This window comes from Manis javanica, chromosome 12 (genome assembly GCF_040802235.1).
Source record: "Manis javanica isolate MJ-LG chromosome 12, MJ_LKY, whole genome shotgun sequence".
Classification (NCBI taxonomy): domain Eukaryota; kingdom Metazoa; phylum Chordata; class Mammalia; order Pholidota; family Manidae; genus Manis; species Manis javanica.
This window is the reverse complement of record NC_133167.1, coordinates 6,591,328-6,615,387: the sequence shown is the minus strand read 5'-3', so window position 1 is coordinate 6,615,387 and position 24,060 is coordinate 6,591,328. Positions and strand designations below refer to the sequence as shown.

The 24,060-nt window shown below is 36.9% G+C and overlaps 1 protein-coding gene across 7 annotated transcripts in view; it reads left to right on the top strand.

The window, feature by feature from the left end:
- Positions 1-24,060, top strand: part of GIGYF2 (GRB10 interacting GYF protein 2) — a 123,981-nt gene that overhangs the window by 73,655 nt on the left and 26,266 nt on the right. For all 7 annotated transcript variants that reach the window (XR_012123458.1, XM_073217977.1, XM_073217976.1 and 4 more), the window contains exons 13-20: positions 786-982; positions 1,955-2,114; positions 7,847-8,013; positions 10,513-10,604; positions 11,421-11,528; positions 12,533-12,633; positions 14,313-14,413; positions 16,276-16,437. Coding sequence is in view for 6 of the 7 variants with exons in the window: in XM_073217977.1 (XP_073074078.1) it covers positions 786-982; positions 1,955-2,114; positions 7,847-8,013; positions 10,513-10,604; positions 11,421-11,528; positions 12,533-12,633; positions 14,313-14,413; positions 16,276-16,437 (1,088 nt within the window). In the remaining variant the exon portion in view is untranslated. The remainder of the gene's footprint in view (positions 1-785; positions 983-1,954; positions 2,115-7,846; positions 8,014-10,512; positions 10,605-11,420; positions 11,529-12,532; positions 12,634-14,312; positions 14,414-16,275; positions 16,438-24,060) is intronic.

Genomic DNA, 24,060 nt, shown 5'->3' with positions numbered 1-24,060 from the left:
TACTGGAGGGATGGGAGTGGAAGTCCCAGTGTAGCAAGTGTGGAGAGTGCTTATATAGACTGTCTTTTTAAGAAATTTGGCAAAGGGAAGAGTGAGAGGAACAGGAATTTAGAGAAGCTATCTGTACTTGAACAAACAAAGTTTCAAAGGGAAACTGCAACTGTATCTAATTACTTCCATCCCCTTTTCCTTCTTAAGAGCCTGCATACTGAGAGGTTAGAAATAAGAACCAAGACAGAACCTCTTTTGCAGCCTTTATTCTTATTGAGAAGAACTTCCTGCACTGTAAGGTAGACTCCAAGTGCTTTTCATTATCCTACAAAATGTAATGTATTGATTATATTCATTATGGCTTGAAATAGGTACTCTTTCAAAATAATTGCAGGTTTTAATAAAGGTTTTAATGATGAGATATGACACATTTGCAGTGCGTTGTCAACTGTCTACTATTTGGAGACATATAAGGAAGGGGTTAGACTGATTCTGTTTGTTTTCAAGAGGGAGACCTGTAACCATTGGGTAGATGCTGTAGTGACACAGGTAGGCCATGTAGAAGGACATTCTAGATACTTTGTAATCCTTACATTTTGTCATTCTGTAAGGTACTTCTGTCATTCTAGGGAGAACATCTGTATTTGCCATAAGAAGTAGTTGCAGTGTTTATGACACAGTTCACATTTCTGTTGAGCCTGTTAGCAACCTGCTCAACTTGATAATACAGTTATCCTTCCTAAGAGTGTCTATATTTTAAAGGATTTTCATCTGTCTACATTTTTTCCCTCTAGAAATGGTTCCTGATGTCCAGCAGCCCCTGTCACAGATTCCTTCAGATACAGCCTCTTCTCTTCTCATACTCCCACCTCCTGTTCCCAGTCCTAGTTCTGCCCTCCGGCCAGTTGAAATGCCAGTTGTAGGTGCTCCTGGTATGGGCAGTGTTTCCACAGAGCCAGATGATGAAGAGGGTCTCAAACATTTAGAGCAGGTAAAAATCGTGGAATTTTTTATTTTCCTCTCAAACTATCATAAATATTGGAAAGCATTAAATGAAAATTAAAAAATGGAATCTTTGTGCACAAGACTGTATGTGCTGTAAAGGTTGTTTGCATGTTTAGTATTTATTTGTATGAGAAATTGTCTTTGAAATCATTTCATGCTTTTAAGTTTCTGCTATGTAGTAGTCATTATGTCAGGATATTTTTTACTCTTCTGAGGTTGCCCTTAGCTATTTGCTTTTCTTTTTTCTTTTTAGAAATTAATGGAATGCCAGAAATGGCAAATACAAGCAGCTGTAGATGGACATGGTGTCTTCTGTATTTCTTGCCTAAAGTGTAACAGGGAAAATAGCTAAACTGTCAGGATATTAATATCTTATGTCTCTAGATTTCCCCAAGACTTTATATACCATTGTTATATGTGAAGCAAGTGATAATTTCCTTTCCACAGAAGAATTTCTTTTTCCTTCAGGGTGGGGTGGTTGGTGGCAGGAAGTGACAAAGGAAGGAAGAAAGGGCGCAGTGTCTTCGTAAAATTTGTAAAAGATTTTATTTGTGATTGTATTAATTGAGACTTTTGTTCTATTAACACCTAGATTGAGTTTATACAATTTAGGATTGACCAACGGCTTATTGGTTCAAAAAAATGATCTCCATAGTGTGTTGATTAGAAGCCTGGATTTTGATCCATATCAGTTTGCATTTTAATCTCAGTTTGGTTTGCTTAATATTTTGAGACCTTGAGCAAGACTTGACCTGTCAGGGCCTTAGTTTTTCCCTCTGTAAGATGGGGATAGTGTCTATTTCATGCATTCTTGGAAGAACTAAATTGTTGCCTGCTGTGTTCCTTGCATAATGCCTTTCAGAGATTAGTCTGAAAAAATGCAAGCATTTTTATTATGTGTACACATACTAATTTAGGATCATTTGTTCCCACAATCCATTTTTTGTTTTTTTGTTAGCAAGCTGAGAAGATGGTGGCTTATCTCCAAGACAGTGCATTAGATGACGAGAGACTGGCATCAAAACTGCAAGAGCACAGAGCTAAGGGAGTTTCAATTCCACTGATGCATGAAGCGATGCAGAAATGGTATTACAAAGATCCTCAGGGAGAAATTCAAGGTAGGTTGTTACATTCTATTTTAAGTACAGAAGGGTCTGCCCTTACCTCCAAATTCTCTAAGATGGTGATTATTTAATGCATATAGTAGAAAAAGCCTGTGCATATAGTAGAAAAAGTCACTGCTTCAGGCTTTCTTCAGATATAAAGAAAGCATTTTTACAGGTTCCCCCATACTATATATTTTCAGTGGGGAGGGGCAGTCCAATGAAAAAATAATTTGAATACAAAACAGAATGTGATTAATATGATAGGGATGTAAACAAAATGCATAAGAGCCCCCTCAGTTCTGGCATCCCAGCTGGTTAACTAGGTAGGTGAGGTGAATTACTTACCTTCTCTGTACTTCAGTCTCCCTACCTCTAATATATGGTGGCAGTAATCTTGAAAGACCTTGCGTGAATGTTTCACTAAAGTGGAGTTGATGTCATAAGTGGTAAAGAACTACTACTAAAAATGTTTGAGAAAAGATAGAACCATCATCATATAAGCTAATGCCTTAAAAGATATGTTTGGCACATAAATTAGAATGGAATGGGGAGAGAATGCTGTAAAGGACATTTGTTGATTATTCATTTCTGCTTTTGACGTCTTTACTTATAAGCTGAAGTTGGTTGTTGACTGGATCCGTGTCAGTTTCATGATAGTGTTTTATCCAGTTCACCCTATGACCTCTTTCCAGTGTAATCACTCTCTCCACTCTCAGTCCCCATATCTACTTTATTCTTCTTCATAGCGTCTTTTGCTACCTGGCACTGTATATATTGTTCATGATTTGTTTACACTCCTGGAATATAAGGTACGTCAGAGCATGTCTGTATGCTTTAGTTAAAACACATGCAGCTGTGTATGTTAATTCCATTTCCTTTGAGATAATTGTAGCTTCACATGCAGTTGTAAGAAATAAGAGATTGCATGAACCTTTACTCAGTTTCTCCCAATGGTAACCTCTTGCAAATACTACAATATCACAACTAAGATATTGACCTTGATATATTCAGAACATTCCCATCTCAACAGGAATCCCTCATGATTGCCCTTGTATATAGCCACGTGCATTTCCCTTCCACCCACACCCCATCGTTAACCCCTGGCAACCACTAATCTTTCCATTTCTGTATTTTGTCATTTCAAGAATGCTAGATAAATGGAATGATATAGTATGGAACTTTCTGGGGTTAGTTTTTTCACCTTAGCATAATTCTCTGGAGATTCATCTAAGTTGTTGCATATATCAGTGTTCATTTCTTTTTTATGTACTGTGTCGTACATCCTTGATAGGGATGTATCATAATTTGTTTAACCTGACACCTGTGTTTCCAGTTTTAGGCTATTATTATAAAGCTGTTAAACATTAATGGATTAGTTTTTGTGTAAACATAAATCTTCATTCCTCTGAGATAAATGTCAAGGAGTGCAATCACTGGGTTGTGTGGTGATTACATGTTCAGTTTTTTAAAGAAACTGCCAAGCTTTTCCAGAGGGGCTGTACCATTTTATCTTCACACCAGCAATCTATGATGAACTGCTTTCTCTATATCCTCAGTAGTTGCTAATTTTTATTTTAGCCATTCTGACAGGTATGTGGTAATATCTCATTGTAGTTTTAATTTGCATTTCCCTAATGATTAACGATGTTAACATCTTAAAGATGTAGACATCTTAGTTTTTCTTTTTTTCTTATTAATGGGAGCATAGTTTACATTACATTAATTTCAGGTGTATAGCATAGTAGTTCAACATTTATATACTTTGTAAAATACCACAATAAGTATACTTAACCGTCTGTCACTATACAGAATTATTGTAATATTATTGACAATATTCCCTATGCTGTACTTTTATCCCTCTGTCTTACATATTTTATAATTGGAAACTTATTAAATAATTTATCCCTTCACCTGTATTAAGATGTTGAACATCTTTTCATGTGCTTATTGGCGATCTGTTTAAATCAATGAAGTGTCTGCATATTTTTTGCCCATGTTCTAATTGGATTGTTCATTTTTTTTGTTTTTGGATTTTGATGAAATCCAACTAATCAATTTTTTTCTTTTTTGGATTGTTTTTGTATTATGTTTAAGAACTTTCTGCCTAGCTTGAGATCCACTGACTTTTTCCTATGTTGATTTCCCAAAAAGAATTCAGGTTTTTGTGTTTAACATTTAAGTCTTTTTGAGTTAATTTTTGTATGAGGCATGGAACTTAGGTCAAGGTTTATTTTTTTGCCTATGGATGTCCAGTTGCTCTGTGACATTTTGTTGAAAAGGCTGTCTTTCCTCCCTTGAATTGCCTTTGAACCTTTGTGAAAACTTAGTTGAGGATACTTGGCATTGGTCTATGTCTGGGTTCTCTATTCTGTTTCATTGAGCTGTATGTCTCTTCCTCCACCAGGACCACAGTGTTATATAGTATGTCTTGAAATTGGGTAGACTGACCTCAGTTTATTTTTCCTTATCAAAATAGTTTTTAGCTTTTCTTGTTCCTTTGCCTTTCCATATATATTTTAGAATTAATTGTCTATATTTACCAACAATCTTGGCTGAGATCCTAATAGGGATTATGTTAAATTTCTATATCATTTTGAAGAGAATTGATGTCTTTACCACAATGAGTCTTCCAGTCCATGAACATGGTATGTCTTTCAATTTGTTTAGATCTTTGATTTCTTCTGTCAGTGCCGTGTAGTTTTCAGCATAGATTCTGTACATTTTTTATTAGATTTATGCCTGTGCATTTGATTTTTTTTTTTGAGCAGTTGTAAATTTTATTTCAGTGGCTATGTGTTCATTGCTACTATATAGAATTGAATTTTGGAAGTTTATCTTTATTCTATAACCTTGCTGAACTCATTTATTAGTTTTAGGAGTTGCTTTTGTTTTCTGTTAGATTCCATAGAAGTTTTACTTAGGCAGTATTGTCATCTGCAAATAGGGGTAGTTTTATTTTTGTCATTTCAAACCTTTGCCTTGTTGCCTTATTGTATGTTCCAACATGATGTTGAATAAGAGGAGTAAGAGCAGATACATTTGCCTTGTTTCTCCTACGGTCCTATCTTATGGGGAACACACTTAATCTTTATTGATTAAGTGTAATGTTAGCTGCTGGGTTTTGTAGATGCTCTATACCAAGTTGAAAAACCCTATTTTTTGTGAGTTTTTATCATGATTGGGTATTGAACTTTGTCACTTTTTCTGCTTCTATTGATAAGATCACATGATTATTCTGTTTTAGCCAGTTAAGATGGTGGGTGACATTGATTGGTTTTTGATTATTGAACCAGTTTTGCGTCCTTGATGCCAGTTCCACTTGATCATACATTAATTTCTTTACATATATATTGCTGAATACTGTTTGGTAATATTTTATTAAGGATTTTTCTGTGTTCATGAAGGAATGTTGTTTTGTACATTTTTTTGGCACTCTCACTGTCTGGTTTTGCTATAATGGTAATATTACCTTCATAAAATGAACGGGGAATTATTCCCTCCCCTTCTATTTTCTGGAAAAGATTGTTAGGAACTGGTTAAATTTTTAAGTGTTTGGTAGAATTCTCCAGTGAATCCACAGGGACTTCTTTTTTTGGTAATTTTAAAATTAGAAATTCAATGTCCTTAATAGTTACAAGGCTATTTAAATCATGTAATTAATATGGGTGAATTGTGGTAGTTTGTTTTTTGATGAGTTGGTCTGTTTCATCTAAGATGTCAAATTTATTTATGTAGAGTTGTGTGTAGTATTCCCTTATCTTTTTTATGCCTGCAGGCTCTGTAGTGATACCCTGTGATTAATTCCTGATACTGGTAATTTATTTCTCTTTTGTCAGTCTTGTTAAAGACTTGTTAATTTTACTGATCTTTTCAAAGAATCAGCTTTGTTTCACTGACTTTTCGCTAGTTTTGTTTTTCAGTTTCATTGATTTCTGCTCTTTATTATTTATTTTCTGCTTCTTTGCTTTTTTAGGTTCTTGAGGTCAGAGCTTAAGCTATGGAGACCTTTTTCCCCTTTTTTTTAATGTAGGCATTTAATACTGTAAATTTCTTTCAGCACTTCTTTAGCTGCATGCCACAAATATATGGATTTTCATTTTCATTCCGTTCATTGAATTTAATTTTTTTAATTTCACTGAGTGTTCTAATTTTACCCATGGATTATTTAGAACTGTGTTGTTTAATTTCCAGGTGTTTGGAGATTTTTTGTTACCTTTATGTTAATGATTTCTGGTGTGCTTCTGTTGTGGTCAAAGAACTATGTATGATTTCAATTTTAAAAAATTTGAGATTTATTTATGGCTCAGAATATAGTCTATTTTGCTTATATGTTCTGTAGGTACTTGAAAAGAATGTGTTATTTTGCTGTCTTTAGAGTGTTCTATAAATGTTAATTGTTGGTTGATGATGGTGTTGAGCTCTATATTCTTGCTGATTCTTAGTTCTTTCAATTACAAAGGTGGGGGGGCTGTTGAAACCTTTAACTATAATAGTGGATTTGTCTTGTTTCTCTTTCCACTTCTATCAGATTTTGCTTCACATATTTTGTAGCTTTGTTATTTGGTGCATACACTTTTATGATTGCATCTTGAAATCTTCTTGATGGATTGGTGCTTTATTATTACATAATGTCCCACTCTGTCCCTCTTAATTTTCTTTGCTCTGAGGTCTATTTTATCAGATGCGAATACAACCACTCCACCTTTGAATGTTTGCAAGATACATCTTTTTCTATGCTTTTATTTCAACCTGTCGGTATTGTTATATTTGAAATGACTTTCTTGTAGACAGCATATTTATTGGGTCATGTTTACAGTTGTAGGTATTGGGTCATGTCTCCTGTTGCTGGCTTCTTCACCTCTAAATCTTGGATATATAAGATAAAATGAAAACTTAGGGGATTCACCACCGTGTGTTTTCTCAGACCCCATCTGAAAGCTGCTGTCTTTTCTCCACCTTTCAGAGTCTCCTTTTGTTTGTTGTATCTGTGACATGCAGGGTTTCAGTTGTATTTAGCAGGAGGTGCAGGGAAAGTACATCCTCATCTTCCCAAAAGTGGAAGTTCTATGGCTTGTTTTGTTTTGTTGTATCCCCACTGCCTGGATCCATGTAATTGGTATTTAGTAAATGTTTGTTCAATTAATCAAATAATACTTATTGTTTAGAGTAATTTTGTCAATTTTATGTATAAAATATTTGATTATTTCTCACTGTAAAGCATATAGAAAATAATTAGTTTTTTTTCACCCACCAAAGCCAGGTTTAGTCTTACTTGATAAATAAATTATAATTTGTCTTAATTGATTATTGCTTATATTTTGCCTAACCTTCAATGATCTCTGGCAGAATGATAACTAGAGACTAGGGTATTCAGCCCTGCTTGTTTAATACTCTGTGCTTAAGCAATACAAAGTCTAACAAATACTCTTTTCAGTTGAATACTTTTCTGACAAATATATTGTAATGATTGAGATGAAGACAATATGCTCTTTGAAATAATTAAAGCACTGTTGAGAATTTAGGATGTGAAGATACAAGGCTTATTTCAAAATCACTTTTGTTGTATTTTATTAGTGAGAAGCCTGTTTGCTACTTTGGAGATGAATTAAGATATCATACAGAATATTTGACAGATGCCACCTGAAGCAAGTTGTTACCTCTGGATGAGGATCCAGGAAATATTTTTTCCTTCTTTAGCCTGAAAGGTTACTTACTGCCTTTTTGTTTAATTGGTGCTATTATAGGTCCCTTCAATAATCAGGAGATGGCAGAATGGTTTCAGGCGGGCTATTTTACTATGTCTTTATTGGTGAAGAGAGCATGTGATGAAAGCTTCCAACCTCTTGGGGATATCATGAAAATGTGGGGAAGGGTACCCTTCTCTCCTGGTCCAGCTCCCCCTCCTCATATGGTAAGTACCTTATAGCTCACCTAGAACACATGTTAGACACAGAAGCATTTGCTTCTTTTTGTAAATACAACCCAGATACTACATCTAATAAGGCAGAAACTGTGGTTCTTTGAAACTAATTGAAATGCAATAAGAAGTCTGAATCACAGGTTGCATACTAGCTGTAGTGATCTTTTCAAAACTCAAATACCTGTGCCATTGTCCTCTCTTACACACCCACACTCTCTCTCTCTCTTTTTCACACACTCACACACTCTAAAGAAACAGAATCCTTCAGTAGCTTTCTAGCAGGTGTAGAATGAAGAACATCTTATCCTGCCCTACCTACCAAGTCCTGCATGTTCTGGCTCCTAACCTTTCTGAACTCATTTCAGACTTTTACCTTTATGTGCTGTGCTTCACCCCAGTTGACTTATTAGAGTTCCTTCTTGCCTCTAGGTAGAATGCACATTCTCCTCTCCAACCCTCCCCTCTATTTGCCTCTTGCTTTCTGACTCAGAAACTTCCTGAATATGAGGTTTTACCTTAAAGCAGATGTTACTAATATAAAATTCTAGTGCTTGAGAATATTTCAAAATTTTTTAATTTTTAAAATATTCGGTATTTACTGATACTTTAACTAAAAATTGGACCGTAATGTAAACCTTCTATTACACTGGTGCTGGAGTACCTTTGAAGGGGAAATCTTATTCCTTTGCAGTTGTTCTTGGGCCTCTCCTCTTAGAGTTCCTTTTGGAGAGCTTTGGATCTGTACCTCATGTTTCCTTGTCCAGTTTTGGACTGTCTGGTGGCTGGCCATAGTCAGAAATCTTTAGTGTGATCACTGGATTTCTGCAGTAACATCTACCATTGATGTATCATCAATTAAATATTGAGGACCTGTGCCAGGCCTTATGGTAGGTTCTTATGAGATGGAGATGAGTAAGACACAACCTCTGTATTCAGAGGAGTCCATAGGTGAGAATAGTGGCTGTCAAACTTTTTTGGCCATGGCCATAGTAGAAAAAAAAAGAATTTTACATCACTACTCCGTACATTCATAACCATGCATCTATATGTGAAACAAGTTTCATAGATCATTTTGTGCCATGGACACATTTCTGTTCTATTTTTCTCTTTTTCTTAAATTCATAAATGTTGACCCAGTATTTGTTTTTACAGTCCACTGATAGGTTGAGACCTCCTATAATTTGGACAGCAGTAAAGATTCCTAAGTAAACGGAATCATATCTGACATTTCTGTTGTAAATCCAAAGAAATATTGTACTGTGTATTATTACATGTTACATATATATTTAATTTACCTACTAAGTTTGAGCTTGATTTCCCTTCTCTGAAAATTGGGATGTTTTTATCTTGCTTGTTTCATAGCTGAGCTGAGAGTTGATCACTTGGAGCTTGGCATGCTTGCCCTCGTCTATTTCCTAACTGCAGTTACAGGGTCTGAGCTTTAGTTAGACCTACTGGAGGGGAAAAACCATGGGAATCTCTGCTTCCTGTCAGCTATTAGTCCCTTTGTCCAGAATAGCATTGATAAGAGACTCACCTTGATGGTGAATATGCCTTGAATGTAGCTTTTCATGTGAAAATTTCAGATTAACCTAGCACAGCTTCTGTCCTCTAATATTTAATTGGAAAGAAGAATGTCCCTGAATTTCATATGATCCACACCCCAAGAAATTATCAAATGTTTTATTCCAAACTAATCAGTGTACAATAAAGATATAAACTGTTCACTGATGATTTACCTAAGTTTAGTGTATGTCACCCTTATGCTTTTATTTCTGTTATCTTACACTTCACATTTCACTTTTTTGTCCAATTTTAACTTTTCTAAGTTTAAATTCCAATGATGGTATTTGAAATACAAGCTAAAAACGTTTTAGTATAGCTGGGTTTTTTCCTAATTCATGATGCATTAATAGCAATAGAAACTCCTACTTTTTTTGGTAGTAAGGTATATTTTTCAAAATTCTTTCATGTTGTGTTTAATTTAAAATTTGTCAGCATCTTTAAGAAGATAAGTACATAGGCTCCCTGTACTCATTATGCACCATTATAAAGTTCCTCCCATAACATTTACTTTAACCTTTATTTAGGTAATGATATTCCTCCCTGTTTTGTCACATTTCTCTACTTTCTACATGATCTCCAAATTTATAAATCACTTTTAAGATTGGGAGAATTACACATTTTTTTGGTTATAGTAATAACTCTGGACTACAGTACAACATTCAGCTTGGAGGGAGAACAGCAGCCGAAAAGAGGACCCGAAATTTCCCACCTTAGGGAATTTCCTATAATGCGAACACCACCTTCTTCCACTAGGTGACACTGCTTAATTTTTAAAGATGCCTGTGTTTTTATAGTTACGCATTTGGGTGTAAAGGTACAGTGGGATTTGAAGTTTGTTTTGCTTTCAGATATATGTACTAAGTAGCTTTTAAGCTCTTTACAGTTTATTCAGTGGTATTCCTTCCCTCACCCATTTACTCGCAGGGAGAGCTGGACCAAGAACGACTGACCAGGCAGCAGGAGCTCACAGCCTTATACCAGATGCAGCACCTCCAGTACCAGCAGTTCTTAATACAGTAAGAGAGCAGTGCTGTGGTAGGGTGCAGTGCAGCACCAAAATGCCTTTATAGAGAAAAATATAGATGAGGGGGTAGGAAAGAAGTGAAAGATTGTATTGTTAGTAGTTCTGTGGAATGATGACATTATTACTAGGTGTGTGTCCCTTTGGTAGAAGAAACAAGATTTGCTTTCAGCTGGTGCAGAGATTGGCAAACCCACCTCGTACCTGTTTTTATGAGCATAGTTTTATTGAAACAGAGCCACACCCATTTGTGTATTGTCTATGACTGCTTTTGCACTACAATGGCAGAATTGAGTAGTTGCATATGGCCTGCAAAGCAAAAAATATTTATTGTCTGGCCCTTTACAGGAGCAATTTGTCTACCTCTGATCTAGTGAAAAAAATCTTACCTAAAATTTTCTCAGCTAAAACATAAGTTTTGAGAATTTTTATATGTGATTTCATTTTTGCAAAGAGTGCTTCATGTGGAAATAGGTGTTAGTTTGAATCTGTTTCAATTTTCTCATTTTCTGATGCAAGGTTATTATTATCTTCAGGGAGTTTGCTGGTTTTTTGAGTTCTTTTTTTTTTTTCTGCTGTCCTCTTTCACTCAGAAGCATACCATCTTTAAGTTCAGTCCTTCCTAGAATGAAGTATAGAATTTTCTGTGTGATTATAATTATCATAAAGAATTATAAAAAATGTATTTGGTAGCTATTTCTAATGGTGTTTTTTGTGGGGGGGAGGGGTAGACTGAGCTTTGTCTTTCAATGTCTCAGTTAAGTGAAGTAAATGTGGATGGACAGGTCACATGTCATTTTACTTTTTGAAGACAACAGTATGCACAGGTTTTGGCTCAACAACAGAAAGCAGCGCTGTCTTCCCAGCAGCAGCAGCAGTTGGCAGTTCTTCTTCAGCAGTTCCAGGCTCTGAAGATGAGGTTGGTGGAAGCCATTGCATGTTGTACCACGTTGTGTGTGTGTGTGTGAAAGTAAGAGAAGAAAGTAAATTTTGGTATAATGTGTGAACTCATATATCAAAATACCAATACACAACTCACATCTGTGTGTTGTGTGTAAAAATAGAATATAGTTACTAAAAATAATAATGAAGCTGGAAATAAAGCACATAGTCTTTTTACTCATAGCGGATAAATTTAGAGTAATATCCAAAGAATTAAGAACACTTGAGAAGCAGTGTAGTCGTCCGAAACGAACAGCAAAAAAATTGTAGTATAAGACTGAACCTCATTTTTACCCATGATATTTCAAGAGAGATATTAATAATGCCACACAGGGTTACAAGTTTACAGAACCCAAAAGCTATTAAAGTAGGTCTAAGGAAAAGGAAATTATGCTAGAAGTCTTAATGCCATTTCAAATCATCACTTAGGATAATATTTGCTCTCTCTTGCAGAGGTGTTAGTCACTGCTCTTAAAAACTTTACTAAAATTTAACTAAAACCCTTTTATCTTTCTCTTCTGAGCCATAACCCATTCTGTGAAGTAAGCAGATTATGTGGTAAGGTCTCCATCTTGCAGATGGACAAACTGGGACTCTGAGAGGATAAATTTGTAAAGGACTTGGTTGACATGTGCATCAATAACTTCAGAACTAAAATGCAGACCTATTGTCTTAGAGTCTATGGGATTTTTCGTTATAGCATGCTGCCTCTGTGACTTACTGAATGATTCTGGATTTTTTTAGGTAGTAGGTATATCCATTTTTCAGGTATTTCTAATACCTTGAGGAGTCCAGAAGTATGATTATTATGCTGCTATCTTTGTTCTTCTCCTAAATGTTTGGGTAGTGTTATATTCTAGTTAAAACAGTGAAGTTTTCTGGCCAAATTACCTGAAAAACCCACAAATAATCCATAAATTTCTCATTAATGAATTTTGTAAGTAACAAGAATAAGTTAATTTTTTTATTTCCCTTTTACAGAATATCTGATCAGAGCGTCATTCCCTCAGTAACTAGGTCTGTGTCGGTGTCAGATACTGGTTCTATCTGGGAGCTTCAGCCAACAGCCTCACAACCTACAGGTAAAAACTTAGATTGGTTTTTAGAGCATAGCTCCAAGGATTTAGACTCTGATACCTTTGTAGTTCAATTTCTAAAAAGTGTGTTAGTTTTTTGACCCATTTTTGTATTGCATGTTAACAAAAAGTCTTGCCTCAGCAAAGGATTGAAAGTATTGTTGAAAATACACTGTTACGGATTTGCTATAAATTATTTAGTAGATAGGTTTTTGAATTTGAGTCAGCCTTTCTTTTTTATGTTGCTCTAACTGGTGTAGAAGTCTTCAAATTGTTTTTGATTTCTTCTGTCAGAGTGAAATAGCATAAGTAAGAACATAAGTAATGATAATCTATCTTTTGAGTCAGGGCTGTTGAATAGCTTCACATTGTAGATACCCAGAAATTTTGGGACGAGAGAAGTCTGCTCTGAAGTAAGCGCCTTATCTCATTGTCTGATCTTTCTGTATCAGATTTTAAAAAATGGGGGGGCTGGGATTTTTTAAGTCTCGATGTTGGTGGAACACTTCTGTTTCTTAAGGTCTGACACCTGCAAAGCAGGTACTTTGAACCATGATAGTCCTTACAAGAGGTTACAGTTGGTGTTGAAAATTGTCAGGAACTGTAGACATTGATGTATTTTTCTTAGAGCAGTTAAGCTATTCAGGCCATAGCTTTTTTCCCCCCCTGATATTGGCCCTGGGGATTTTGGTAGAAGGGCTGATCATCCTTCCTCACCAACTTTCCATGCTATGTGTACTGTATTTTTTTCTTGGTAGCCATTTATGGTTAGGATGCTGAAATATTGTCCAGTTTTTGGGAAACTACAAATACCTTGAAACAATGTCTTTCTTTGGGCATGATACAATTAAAGTCCTTTACAAATAGTCCACTGGTTTTATACAGATGATCATTTATAGTACATAAATGGACTACAGTTGGAATATAGAGAATGCTGAAAAGTGGTGTCAACAAACCTTGCTGGCAGTAGGAAAAGACTCGAAGCCTTTATCTGTTTACTTTCACATTAGACCCTGTGCTGCCTTTCAGGTCAGCAGGACCCAGTGTCGTCTGTGACGACCTGCCCAGCCTTTCCGTAGACCTCCCCAGTTCCAGCTGTACCCCTCTCTCTCTTTATTTTATTGAAGTGAAATTCGCATAACATAAAAATTAACTATTTTTAAATGGATAATTAAGTGGTGTTTAATACATTCACAATATTGTGTATCCACTTAATTCTCTCTAGTTCCACAGCTATATATCTCTCTACTCTCTACTTGGTATGCAGTAAGAGGTTTTATGGCTTCTGGAATACCGTGGGCTTTGAGATCTAACACACTGGGATTTAAATCCTGGTGTGGCCATGTGCTTGCTGAGTGGCCTTGGGGGTGTTACAAAACTGTCTCTGACCCTTAGCTTGTTTATCTGTAAAAATGGGGGATGTGAACCAGTATCTTAAAGGATTTTTTGAGAATTAATTAGTTCTCCAGTAAATGCCTGGTACTTTCTTTCCTTTCAGATGTGTTGAAGGATATTGATATAAACAGGAGCCTACCGGCAATTCAGTCTACTTAAAAGCAGAATGGATATGCGTGATAGAGCTCTCTCAGGGACAGGGAAATAGCTATTTTCATTATACTTACAGATAAGTGACCATATGTTTAAGCTCTGACATCCCTCACATTTTTTCCTTCATTGTCTTATAGTTTGGGAAGGTGGTAGTGTATGGGATCTTCCCCTTGACACCACAGCTCCAGGACCTGCCCTTGAACAGCTTCAGCAGATGGAGAAGGCCAAAGCTGCTAAGGTTGGAACCTCACTCTTCGTCGGCGGTGCATGCCTGCCAGCTGCAAGACATGGGCATTTGCTTATTGCTGTCTATCTCTCTTAAGCTAGCTATGCTTTTTTTCCTGGAGTTTACTTAGCTGGTATAAGCACTTCCCCTCTTCTCCAAAAAAAAAAAAAAAAACCTCAATTAAAATTAACAAGTGTAACTTCAGTCAGTTATATTAAAATTAGTTGGTGGACACATTAATGATCATGGTCATAGGTATATTTTAGTTACATTATTATTCATGATATGTAAACACTTGTTACAAATACTAAGATTATTAGAAAGTGTATGCTACACTGCTTTTTAGACCCCGATCTATGGCTTGAGTTCCACATTGACTCTTTATAGTGATGATCATTTACATTTTGTATTGTCCCTAGACATACAAAAAGCAAAGCTCAATATTAACATTAGAACCTGTATCCCATTCTCATCTTCTGGAGAAGCTAGGAATCTTGAATTTTGGTTTTAGTACTTGCCAGAAGAGAATGTCTATCAACATTTTGTGTCTTTGTAATGATTTCAGGTTCTCATACCTCTGAGAGCATCTTGTTCCTATTTTATACTTAATGCATTCTTATCCTGAGATAGTGACAGTTTCCTTAGAGGGCCCAGAATGTGAAAAGGCTTTGTGGCCAGGGTCTGTTTCCATGAGTGAAAGACCATAATTCAAACAATTCTTGAGTATGTTCAGTGCTTTGTGCTGGGAATGCATAGATGAAAGATAGGAGCTTGCAGACTGTGTTCATGTCGGTAGGGGGCAGTGGGGATGGTGCACAGACAAGTAACACTTAGAAGTTACAGGGTGATCAAGAAAGCACATGGGCCAGCTACCCAGTTGAGAGGTGGGGATCAGGAAGTGGGTGACACTTTCAATTGGCAGTAATACCTGTGCTGATTTTCACTTAAAGGGTAATAAGATCTAAACTAGTTGAAGGGTTTTGGGTTGACAGAGTAGGAAGAGGTGAAAATTAAATTGCAGTTGAAGGAAACAACACCTATAAAGGCTCAGAAATACACGAGAACATACTGCTCAGGGAAGAGCTAAGTAATTTGGTCTACCCTGAAACTATGGTGCACTCGAGGGACAAATGATGAGTGAGGAGACTAAGGGAAATGGGCCAGTCATGAGGGTTATTGCACAAGTCATATTAAAGAGGATTTACTTTCAGGGTGAAGGATGGTGTTAAACGTATGCCTTGGAGTGATTTCTTAGGTGGAAGTTAGATGTTAAGCTGGGGAATGAGGGCAGAACTGGATGCTGGGGAACCAGGTAAGAGTCTCTAAGGAAGTGGATGAGAAAGTGAAGGCTTGAACTCTATCTGTGGCAATAGGGCTGGTATTGACTAGTCTTTAGGAACTATAAATGATAGGCATTGTTAAGTGGTTGGTCTCCAAATTTTAAAGGTTTCTATATTTTGTTACACTAGCAGCTTTACAACATTGCTGTTGAAACGTTATAGGAACACTGTTATATCTTCAATCAGAAAAGCCTTTTTAAGAATGAGCAAAGAAATGCCACCCTAACAGAATTCTGTTCCTCTTGTATTAGCCACTTTCTCTCTCATGTCTGAGAGATGTGGTATAGTGGTTGTGTGGAGTAGGGATGTAGGTAAATATCGAGGGAGAGTGTATTCAGTTTAGAAGAACTTAAAACCACTCTAATCAGAGCATAGAGCTTTTATGGGGTTGGTTTCATCACCCAGTTGCAGTGCAAGCATCTGAGTGGAAAGCAGTCTGCACCTTCCAGCGGCTCCTCAGGGTACTGAGCATCAGGAGTGGAGTGTTCCTGTGCTTGGCCTAAAGTTTCTAAGAGTGTTTTCCTGTGATCACAGCTAGAGCAGGAGAGAAGAGAGGCAGAAATGAGGGCAAAACGGGAGGAGGAGGAGCGAAAGAGGCAAGAAGAACTCCGGAGACAACAAGAAGAAATTCTTCGGAGGCAACAGGAGGAAGAAAGGAAAAGGCGAGAGGAAGAAGAGCTTGCCCGGAGGAAACAGGTGCGCACACCTCTGAGAAGTCTGGCCACAGGATCTGCGCCGAAGGAGGGTTTTCAGGGTCTGGTGCTCATTCCCATCATTTCACTGGTTTTCGTTCTCTGGGAGATAGTTTCCCCCCAAGATCAATAGGGAGTTAACAGCAGGACTGGGATTAGAATTTTAGGAGGCTAACTTCCCTTTAGAAACAATGTCTGTTTTCCACTGACACCTACTGGTGGGATATCCTTCACTCATAGTAAATCACTGGAATTTATTTCTTCTGAATATTTCCTGGTGTTTTATAAACCAGTTAGATTTCAGAAGTAACTGTTTGTCTCAGTATTTATAACCAGTGATTTAGAACATTCTTCATGGGTTTTTTTTGGCCATTTGTATCCCTTTTTTGGGTATTCTCTATGTGCTTGCCCATTTCTCTGTCATGTTTTTTAAAGATCCCAATTGAAAGAACCCACACTGTAACAGTCCCAGAGTCTAGTTCATACTTCACATTTTAAACTTGTTGGCTCCAAGTGGTATTCTGTGAAAAACAAAAAGGTCCATGCTGAGATTAGATTAAAACTGCTAACATTTCTTAGTTACCCTCTGTATTAGTATGTAAGGGCTCTAAGAATATTGCAGTGCAGAAGTCTGTTTAATTCTGTGTTTCTTAGTATTTCTTAAATTATTTTGACAGTGGAACCCTTCTTTGTATATGTAATATCTGTGGGACTTTTGTTCTTCACATCATGTTCTGGGACACATGGTTTACCTCGTACTTGTGACCAGAGAACTTCTTCCTCACCAGGCATTTTTGGTGGCTATGTTGATATGACCTCTCAATGCCTTAGGTTCTCAGTTGATTAAACAGTAGGGATTAATGGTACCAATGGATAAACCAAAACCTGGGTTCTCCTGTAGCCCTTTGTAGGGCTAATCAGTAAATGATGTAGCTAATGTAGTTAATTATGGCTGAGCATTATTCATTGTATGTATGTGTACACACATGCACACACACACACACACACACACACACACTTCTTTATCCATTTGTCTGTGGACACTTAGGTTACTTCCATGTCTTGACTATTGTAAATGATGCTGCAGTGAACATAGGGTTGCATATATCTTTTCAAATTAGTATTTTAGTTTTCTTCAAGTAAATATCCAGAAGTTGAATTACTGGATCATAAGGTATTTCTATCTTTAATTATTTGAGAAACCTCCATACTCTTCCATAGTGGCTGCGCCAATTTACATTTCCACCAAGAGTGCATGAAAGGTTCTCTTTTCACCACATCCTTGCCAAAAATTATTATTTCTTGTCTTTTTGGCAGTAGCCATTCTGACTGTTGTTAGGTGATACCTCATTGTGGTCTTCATTTGCATTTCCCTGGTGATCACTGATGTTGAGCACCTCTTTGTGTGCCTGTTGGCCCTCTGTATGCCTTCTTTGGGAAAATGTCTATTCAGGTCCTCTGCCCATTTTTTAATCACATTGTTTGATGTTGAGTTGTATGAATTCTTTATATATTTTGGACATTAGACCCTTATCAGATACATCATTTGCAAATATCTTCCCTCAAAGTAGGTTGCCTTTTCATTTTATTGATGGTTTCCTTTGCTGTACAAAGCTTTTAGTTTGATGTACTTCCAGTTGTTTATTTTAGCTTTTGTTGCATGTGCTTGAGGAGACACATAAAAAAAAAATGCTGCTAAGACCAGTGTCCAACAGTTCACTGCTGTACTTTCTTTTAGGAGTTTTATGATTTCAGGGCTTACATTTAGGTTCTTAACATATTTCAAGTTTATTTTTGTTTAGTGTAAGAAAGTGGTCCAGTTTCATTCTTTTGCATGTAGCTCTTAGTTTTCCCACTACCATTTGTTGAAGAGACTGTCTCTTCCCCGTTGTGTCTCTGCCCTCCTTTTTGTAGATTAATTGACCATATAACTGTAGATTTATTTCTGGGTTCTCTGTTCTGTTCCGTTGATCTATGTATCTATTTTTGTGCCAATCCATACTGTTTTGGTTACTGTACTTTGTAGTATAGTTTGACACTTGGGAGTGTGATTCCTCCTGCTTTGTTATTTATTCTCAAGATTGGCTATTTGGGGTCTTTTGTGATTCCATATAAGTTTTAGGATTATTTATTCTATTTCTGTTAAAAATGTTACTGTTATTTTGATAGGGATTGTGTTAAATATGTAGATAGCTTTGGGCAGTACGGACATTTTAACAGTATTCTCTCAGTCCATGATCATGGTGTATCTTCCCATTTATTTGTGTCATCTTCAGTTTCTTTCTCAGTATCAGAGTTCTTCAACTCCTTGGTTAAATTTATTCCAAGGTATCTTATTCTTTTAAATGCAATTGTGAATGGGATTATTTTCTTAATTTCTCTTTCTGCTAATTTGTGCAACAGATTTCTTTTAAATAAAAGTTGCCTTTTATTTTTCTTGTTTGATTGCTGTGTCTGGGACTTCCAGTACTATGTTGAACAAAAGTGCTAAGAGTGGATATCCGTGTCTTGTTCCTGATTTAAGAGGAAAAGCTTTCAGTTTTTCACTGTTGATTTTAATGTTAGCTTTAGGTTTCTCATTTGTGGCATTTATTATGTTAAGGTATGTTCCCTCTTTGCCCACTTTGTTGAGAGTTTTTATCATGACTGCCTATTGAATTTTGTCAAATATTTTTTTGCATCTGTTGAGATGAGATGACTCTAATCTTCCTTTTGTTGTATCACAGATAGATTTGCAGATATTAAGCCATCACTGCATAGCTGGAATAAATCCCCCTTGATTGTGGTGAAAGATCCTTTCAAAATATTGTTGGATTCAGTTTACTAATACTTTGCTGAGGAATTTTGTATCAGTGTTCTTCAGGGATATTTGTCTGTAATGTTACTTTTTATAGTGTCTTTGTTGGGTTTTGATATCAGTAATGCTGGCCTCATAGAATAAATTTGGAAGTGTTCCTTTACAGATTTTTTGGACTAGATTGAGGATAGTTATTAACTCTTCCTTAATTTGGTAGAATTCACCTTTGAAGCCATTTGGTCCGAGACTACTTTTGTTTGTGGAGAATTTTTTACTGATTCAGTTGATATTACTAATAATCTGTTCAGTTTTCTATTTCTTCCTAATGAGTCTTAGAAAATTGTATGTTTTTAGGAATTTACCCATTTCTTCTAGGTTGTTCAGTTTGTTAATGTATAATTTTTTGTAGTGTTTCCTTATGTTTGTGTGGTATTCTCTAATCTGTGGTGTTGGTTGGTTGTAACTTTCATTTCTGATTTTATTCATTTAAGTCCTCTTTCTTGATGAGTCTGGCTAATGGCTTATCAGTTTTATCTTTTCAGGCAGCTGAGTTTCACTGATGTTTTGTATTGTTTTTTTTTAGTTTCTTCCATGTGTTTCTACTTTAATCTTTATTATTTCCTTCCTTCTAACTTTGGGCTTCTATTTCCTTTTGGTGTAAGGTTAGATTATTTGAGACTTCTCATGTTTCTTGAGGTAGGTAGGCCTGTAGCACTACAAACTTCCTACTTAAAACTGCTTCTGCTTTGTCTTAGAGATTTTGGAATGTTGTGTTTCCAATTCCATTTATTTCAAGGTATTTTTTAAATTTTCTCTTCTGTTTCTTTAAAGTTTACCCATTGGATGCTTAGTCTCTGTATTTGTGTTTGCATTTTTATTTTTGTAATTGAGATTTAGTTTCATAATACCATTGTGGTCAGAAAAGATGCTTGATATGATTTCAGTCTTCTTAAATTTATTGAGACTTGTTTTGTGGCCTAATGTGTGATGTATCCTAGAGAATGTTTAATGAACCCTTGAAAGAATGAGTATTGTGCTGTTTGGGGATGGAATCTTTTGTGTTTACCTCTTAAGTACATCTGGTATAATTTATCATTCAGAGACACTCTCTCCTTATTGATTTTCTCTCTGGATGATCTGTATGTTGGTGAAAGTGGGATGTTAAAGTTCCCTTTACTGTCAGTTTCTCCCTTTATGTTTGCTGATTTTTGCTTTATATATTTAGGTGCTTCTGTGTTGCATGCATAGGTATTTACAATTACTACATCCTCTTTCTGGACTGATCTCTTTTTTATTATATAATGTCCTGTTCTGTTACTTTGTTTTAAAGTTAATTTTGTCTGATCTAAGTATTGCTACCCCAGCCTTTTTGTTTCCATTTACATGAAATGTCTTTTTCTAGTGCCTTCACATTCAATCTGTACGTGTATTTAAGTGTGAAGTGTGTGCCTTGTAGGCAGCATATAGATGGGTCTTGTTTTTCTACCCATTCATTCACCCTGTGTCTTTTGATTGGAGCATTTGATCCATTTGCATTTGAAGTAATTATTGATAAGTATGTACTTATTACCATTTTGTTCATTGCTCTTGGGTTGGTCTTCTCTGTTCTTTCTTGTTGTCTTGTAATTTGATTATTTAGCATTACGGTGGATTCCTTTCTTTTTATTTATTTTTTCTGTGTAACAGTTTTGGTTTGTGGTTACCATTAGGTTCATATACAGCACCCAGTGTATATAGTAGTCTGTTTTAAGTTGATGGTTGCTTTAGTTTGAACACGTTCTAAAAGCAGTATACATTTTTACTCCCTACCCTATGTTTTATGTGTATGTTATCCTATTTTACATATTTTATGTCCCTTAACTAGTTATTGTAGCTGTAACTGATTTTACTACTTTGTCTTTTAACCTTCATAGTAGCTTTATAAGTGATCAGTCTGCTATCTTTACTATATGCTTGCTTTTACCCATGAAATATTTTTCGTTTTTATAGTTTCCTTATTTCTAGTTAATGCCTTTTCTTTTCTGTTTAATGAAGTTGTGACATTTCTTATTGGACAAGGTATTGGTGATGAACTCCTTTAACTTTTGTTTGTGTGCAAAACTCTTTACCTCCTTCAAATCTGAATGATAACCTTGCTCAGTAGAGTATTCTTGGTTTTAGTTCATTGTCTTTCAGCACTTTAAATACATCATCCATTCTGGCCTGCAGTTTCTTCTGAAAAATCAGCTGATAGCCTTCTGGGTGTTCCTTTGTACATAACTAGATGCTTTTCTCTTGCTGCTTTTAAAAGTCTCTTTACCTGTAATTAGTGTGTGTCTTGGTGTGGACCTCTTTGGGTTCATTTTATTTTGTTCAGGTTTTCTGTGCTTCCTGAAACTGGATGTCTGTTTTCTTATTCAGTTTAGGGGTATTTTTGGTTACTTTTTCAAGTTTTCTGTCCCTTTCTCTCTCTCTTCTGGGACCCCTCTAATACAAATGTTAGTAAAACTTTATGTTGTCTCATCAGTCCCTTTAAGCCTCATTTTTGAAAAACTTCTTTTTCTTTTTGCTGTTTAACTTGGATGGTTTCCACTACCCTGTCTTCCAGATTGCTGACATGTTTTGCATCCTCGAGTCTACTGTTGATTCTCTCTAGTGTTTTTTTATTTCAATTACTGTATTTAGCTCTGATTGGTCTTTTTTATATTTTTTTCTATCTCTGTTGAAGTTCTGAGTTCCTCCACTCACAACTTCGGTGATCATTTTTATAACCATTACTTTTGAACTCTTTTATCAAGTAGATTGCTTATCTCCTTTTTGCTTAGTTCTTCTGAGTTTTTGTCTTGTTCTCTCATTTGGAACATATTCCTCTGTCTCCTTATTTTGTCTTCTCTCATGTTTGTTTCTGTTATTAGGTAGGTCAGCTATGTCTCCTGGTCTTTGAAGGTAGTGGCTTTAGGTAGATGATGTTTTGTAAGGCCCAGTAGCACAATACCCTCTGTTCACCAGAATCAGGTGCTCCCTGGGTGCCCTCTGTGTGCTGCATGTGCTGTCCTGCTGGGGCTGAGCGTGACTGTTGCAGGTGTGCTGGTGGGCAGAGTTGGTCCCTGCTGCTGCTGGCTGGGGTGCCCAGCCATAACAACTGCAGGTACCCTGGAGGGTGGGACTGACCCTGGGCCAGGAGCCACATTGGAGAGGGGTGCTAGTCCCAGCCAGGGCTGCCTGTTGAGGGTAGCAAGTTGGTAGCTGCTTAGCTGCTTTTGTTGCTGTTCATGGTTTAATCTATCTGCTGGGTGTCACAGGGCAGGCGCCACTTCGAAAAGGCACCTGCTGTGATGGGCAGATTGGATAGGGTGGGCCAGGGAGCACCAGGGCAGGGTGAGCAATGCTAGCAAGGTAGATGGAGTTTCATAACTGGTGCCTGCCAGCTTCAGGCCAAGGGGCTGAAGGTCAAGAAAAATGGCATCTGCCAGTGCTTCAGATTCTATAGATCCCTGCACCTCCAGCACATGCTAAAATTAGTCTATAAATCTTCAAGTATACTCCAGATGCTTTTCAAACTGCTGCTTCTATGCTGGGTGTTAGAGCAAGTGAGATTGTGTGGGGGCCCTTTTAAGTATGGAGCCTCGGTTTCCTCTAGTCCTCTGGCTCTCCCAGATTGAAGCCCCACTGATTTTCAAAGCTTCCCGAGTTGAGCCCTGCTCATTTTCAAAGCCAGATATTATGGGGCCTTGTCTTCCAGGCACAGGTCCCTGAGGGTGGGGAGGAATGGAAGGGGGTTGTCCAGTGTAGGGCTTGAACCCCTTTGCTCCCCAGGGAGGACCTCTGGGTCTGTGACATCTCTCCTGTTTGTGCGACACAGCGCTGGAAGTTTGTTACCTGACCAGACCATGTCTCTGCTCCTCCTACCCTTCTCAGTGTGGTTTTTTCTTTATACCTTCAACTGTGGAGCCAGTGTTCTGCTAGTCTTCAGGTCATTCTCAGAGAGAGTTAGTTGCTCTGTGTACTTGTAGCCTTGATGTGTCCATGGGCGGAAGTGAGTCTTCCCTTCCCTCCCTCCCCTCACCTTCCCTCCCTTCTCTTCCCTTCCTTCCCCTCCCCCTCTTATGTATTTATTTGTTTGTTTATTATTTATTTATATGTATTTATTAAGGTATCACTAATATACAATCTTATGCTCAGGTTTTACATGAGCAACATTGCTTTTACTACATTCCCCTCTATTATCAAGTCCCCACCACATAACCCATTACAGTCATTGTCCATCAGCATAGTAAGATGCTATAGAGTAACTTCTCTGCCTACCTTGTGCACCCCCCAACCCCACATTATGTGTGCTAAATCATAATACCCCTTAATCTCCTTATCCCTCCCTTCCCACCCACCCTCCCCCTCCAACCCCTTTCTCTTTGGTAACCACTAGTCCATTCTTGGGTTCAGTGAGTCTGCTATTTGTTCCTTCAGTTTTTGCTTGGTTGTTATGCTCCACAGATGAGTGAAATCATTTGTACGTGCCTTTCTCTGCCTGGCTTATTTCACTGAGTATAATACCCTCTGCTTCTAACTCCATCCATGTTGTTTCAAGTGGTTATCTTCTTATGGCTGAATAATATTCCATTATGTACCATATGTTCTTTATCCATTCATCTACTGATGGACACTTAGGTTGCTTCCATGTCTTTGCTATTGTAAATAGTGCTGCAAGAAGCATAGGAGTGCATGTCTTTTTGTATCTGTGTTCTTGTTTTCTTTGGGTAAATTCCTAGGAGTGGAATTCCTGGGTCAAATGGTATTTCTATTTTTAGTTTTTTGAGGAACCTCCATATTGCTTTCCACAATGGTTGAACTAAT